General features: G+C 31.1%; 1 protein-coding gene across 1 annotated transcript; it reads right to left on the bottom strand.

The window, feature by feature from the left end:
* Positions 1-34: 34 nt before the first annotated feature.
* LOC109588689 (uncharacterized) lies at positions 35-3,095 on the bottom strand. The gene is made up of 20 exons (XM_020004823.1): positions 3,015-3,095; positions 2,890-2,970; positions 2,778-2,844; positions 2,693-2,727; positions 2,600-2,653; positions 2,479-2,552; positions 2,304-2,427; positions 2,201-2,253; positions 2,079-2,124; positions 1,983-2,031; positions 1,818-1,934; positions 1,500-1,777; positions 1,402-1,436; positions 1,272-1,298; positions 884-1,230; positions 707-828; positions 581-664; positions 394-528; positions 211-339; positions 35-169 (listed from the first exon to the last, which is right to left on the bottom strand). Coding segments are annotated over exons 6-20 (1,683 nt in total). The 5' UTR covers positions 2,481-2,552; positions 2,600-2,653; positions 2,693-2,727; positions 2,778-2,844; positions 2,890-2,970; positions 3,015-3,095.
* Between the last annotated feature and the right edge of the window lie 1,414 nt (positions 3,096-4,509).

Below are 4,509 nucleotides of genomic sequence, written 5' to 3'. Positions count from 1 at the left end.
TAGTAACATGCAAATCTATTTAGTTTTAATATACTTACTCCATTAGATCATCAAAAAAAATTAATTTCATAGCAACTAATCTGCCATATTGACATTCTCCACTTGCACATGATGCCAAGAGATCAGTTATATTGAGAAGAAGGTGACATTCATCTTTATGTTCTTCATTCTACATTAATAAATAAGCATAATCAATACTAATTTACTTACAGATTTAAGAATATCAAGCCAATTGACCTCTCTTTGCTCTCTTGGGCACAGAATATGCTGTAGGTAGTCATTAGAATGCTTTGAAATAAGCTGTGCAACATGTTCCTGTACTTGTACTTGATCTGAGTTCTGATATATTGAACATAATTATGTAAAATAATATTTTCTGTAATTAGATAATACTTCAATTATGGTTTGAAGCACAATAGTCCACTGGTAATGTCCATCAGCTGTACCATTCATAATAGCAGTATAAAATATCTTTCCAAGGTCGCTTTTGGTCAGTTTTTTGGAAAGATAAGAGTTACCATAAAAAATCTGACAAGTTAACAAATAAGTTTTCCTTGCAGACACTGCATGATACACTAACCTCATTAATCAGGCATATCATAACATTTGTAACTCGTTTGAATTGAAGAAAATTTAAAAAATAACGAAACATTTCATTTCGAACCTAAAGTAAAGATGATTACAATGATTTCAGTACAAAAGTCACCTTTTCACTTGATGCAGCAAGTCCTTGAAGCAGTTCAAAACAACAGCTAATCACTTCTTGTTTATAAAATATCGAATAAGTATTGTGCTTTAGGGTATATTCAAGAATAATATGAAACAATCCTACAGTATGAATTAGTCTTTCATTAAAGAACAAGGCTACTTTAATCACACTCACCAGAGTTATACACAAATTTCAGATTATTAACAGCAACATTTGGTTTAGATTTATCTTGACTGTAAAATCCAGTCAAAAATTTTATCAGATCTTCTCGGTCTTTTTCATTTAATTGCATTAGAAGCATTTTCTTAATCAGTTCTAACTCTTCACTTTTCATAGGCACAACATTCTCTTTGTAATTTGCAAAAATGGGCTTGTTTTTGTCAATTATCTGTTCTTTCATACAAATATCAAAGAGAAGAGATGCACTCATATAACTGATTTTACAGTTTTCATTTGCTATCAACCGAGACAGAATGTTACACCAGTTGAGACAATTATCTTTAAAGAATTTGTTAAAATTTCTGAAGATGTTTAAGCACAATTATGTGAAAATTTTGCTTACTTTGACAGATTTTCATTTGGGTCATCACTATAGGAATTAAAATAAAAACAAAATTGGATATTCAGAAATAATTACAATTAATTTTAAAATTGTTATTTTGAGTATGACCTACAGTCATTATTAGACTAACTTTCTTTCAGTAGATTCATTGGCTGGTCTTTGACTCTAAAATAAAACATATGCACATATATACATGTAACTATAAAATTCACATGTGCTGGCACTTACTCTCACAGATATAAATACATATTTTGTAAAAAGCAGGTGTAACATTAATAGGAATCCAGACACAATAGCATTGTCATCATCTCCAAATGGCCTTGGGGCCAACCTCTGCAAGGGTGAGGTACTACATGATACAGTTCTATCAAGTTCATCCATTTCTATGTCAATAGCAGTATCTTTAGTCAGCCCATAGCATCGACATTTTGGGTTTTGGGAATGATCTTTAACAAATATTTTGTCATAGCTGTAAATACAACTTTGAATGTCGCCTTCTAATATGCCTACTTCAAAATGATAACTATTCATGGAAGATAAATTTACCATATTTTGTCAATAATTCTTTAGATTCTTTCATTCTTTTCAACAGGTCTACAAGAGTGACAAGTGGTACCCATTTTTTAAGGTCAGGCTGTGCCAATGACTTCTCATATAATAGCTCTATACATACCGTAAATATAATTACAGCATTATGTATTATTAACAAACTTTCAATATGTAGATCTAGATCAACAGCCAGTGTTGATTCTCCACAATCCTATACAGGTATACATCAATATAGCTACAGGAAATGAATATTATTACAGTTTGTTCTTGATCACTCTTCTTTCTAACACAGAGTTTATATCCACTGTAGAGAAATATACATTCAACAAAAATACAAGAATTTAAAATGAGCTTTTAGGTAAGATTATGCCTTTACTTACCCATTTTCTTGAGGTGACTTTTTTGATAGCCCTTCTATAAAAACATCCAAATTCTAAAAAAATTGAATCAAATCTTGTACTCAATATAATTAAGTTGTCATACCCATAGCATATGTATAAACCTATACTTTGTGGATTCACATTGTGCTTCATAAAATGTCTCTATCTGATCCACCTTCCTTTCCACTTCTTTATGAATTATTTTGTCTATATCTCCATTATTCAACCTACAAGTTATTTGTTGAAAGATGTTATTTTTAAAAGTTTTGATTACAAACATTTTAAAGGAATCATACAAGAATGAGCTAAACCCTATAGCATAATAGCAATCCACCAAAAGAGACTTCTCAACCTATAGTTATTAATAGCAATTATTGTAATATCAATAATATTAATGACCTGCAACACTTTAAATTGGCTTTGCAACACACTCGAATCTTTACTGAGAGTAAGCTTTACAAAAAATAAAATAATTTGTACAACAAAACTTACGTTAAAAAGTTCATTTTTCTGCTGAAATATTCTCACTGCATAATTAAAATCAATAGCAACATTTTAGCTATCATTTATTACTTACAACTGACAGATAGATACAATGAACTTTCTACATGTTGAAAAACAATTTTATCAAAGTCACATGCTTCCTAACAAAAGTAGAGCTAAACTATTGGTATTGTAACACTATGTACTCTTTCTGTTGATCCAAAAATTGGTAGGATTCTTAAATTCAAACTTGATTCATTTGATTCATTTAAGTCACAAAGAATAACCTGTGTTGAATGTTGTTAATGAATCGTGCAATTTAATAAATAACTTTTTCTCCAGGAGTGACAGAGATATACTTCAACGTAAACAAGTGTTTAATTCTACACTTCTCTCCAAACTGAATTGGAGAACCTGGATGCAAGATAACAATATGAATAAATGAATTATAATTCTATTTATACCAACCAGGTGGTTCTGACACTCTCTCCAGTTGAAAGAATGTACCTGTCTCACCATACTCTGGTGACTTCTTAAATATTCCTTTAAATTTGATAAAACCAACTATTGTAAATAAAACATTTCATAATCTCAAACTCATTATGAAGGCTTGGTTTACATGACTGCATTTTAATTAAAATGGTAAAAACCAAGCAAAAAAAGAACAAATATAAAATCTATTTATCTGATTTTTTTTAATTTTATTCATTTCGAAAAGATAACTGTTGCCAGTGCAATGGTTTAATAGCTAATAACGCATGTGTGAACCTCTTAACAGTAAAAAAGCTCTTAATCCAGTGAAGCAGAGTTGTATAAATTATTCTGCTTGCTAGCCCATAACCTTTCATCTCTTCCTTGTGAGAATCCTCTTTAGTTAATGAGTACTTTAGGTATTCTTCAGGTTGTTCTACCCCGCTCTGTTGTTTTATCCTGCTCTGTTGTTCAGTTGGTTCTTCAAGTGAGCGGCCATTAGAACCACTTGTTTGTTCATGACCACTGGTTCTCTCAATTTCATCAAACTTGCTACTAAAAAATGATCCTGTAGCACACAGATATCCCTCAATATTCAGAAGAGTAGATATAATGATTGGACTGCCCCCCTATTGTTATATGTGCATGCATAATAGAATACTAATACAGTATACACACAATCCCAATGACTGTAGGCGGAGGGTCTGGGCAGCGAGACTAATGTATATACACGTGCATAAGGCATTGAAATTGATATTCATGTTATGGAGAGCATATTGGGACATAAATTCATTATACTGGTACCACCTCATTTGAGCACCTCTAATATGCGTTTTATTATCTACTCTTGATATTATCTACTCTTGGTGATACTGTGGTGAAGTACCTTTATACTCTTTGGGTTCTGTCTCAAATACTCATGACAGTATACTTTGACATTAAACACAGTACCACTAGCTTTTAGTGTTGGTCTATAGCTAAAAACAGCATGATGCCATCAATGAATGAATAAATTCAAATTTTAATACATACAATTTCCCTTGATAATCATAATGAAAATGGACCAGTGAATTATTATCAGAAATTAACTTCAACTTGATTAAATAATTTTTTTGGAGCTATAAAGATATTCATATATTCATACTAATTGCATGATGATACAAACACTTACTTCTTCACCCCATTCTAACTCGTGGTTAGGAGAAACAACTCTGAACAGAAGCTGTGGCATTCTATTATCATCTGAAGCTGTAGTAGCTTCAAATGATGATAGCTTCACTTCCTATACATATACAAATATAAAACCATCATGCAAAAAGATTTAGGTAACTTTGTTTTTTCCTGTCATAACATTA

This window comes from Amphimedon queenslandica, unplaced genomic scaffold (genome assembly GCF_000090795.2).
Source record: "Amphimedon queenslandica unplaced genomic scaffold, v1.1 AMPQUscaffold_11931, whole genome shotgun sequence".
NCBI lineage: Eukaryota > Metazoa > Porifera > Demospongiae > Haplosclerida > Niphatidae > Amphimedon > Amphimedon queenslandica.
This window is presented reverse-complemented; position numbering and strand designations above follow the sequence as displayed.

Excerpts from the sequence above, each read along its gene's own strand:
- LOC109588689 (XM_020004823.1), bottom strand. Across the intron at positions 1,299-1,401 it reads AATGAATCTACTGAAAGAAA|TGATGACCCAAATGAAAATC; the intron begins GTTAGTCTAATA and ends TAATTCCTATAG. Across the intron at positions 529-580 it reads TGATATGCCTGATTAATGAG|ATTTTTTATGGTAACTCTTA; the intron begins GTTAGTGTATCA and ends TTAACTTGTCAG.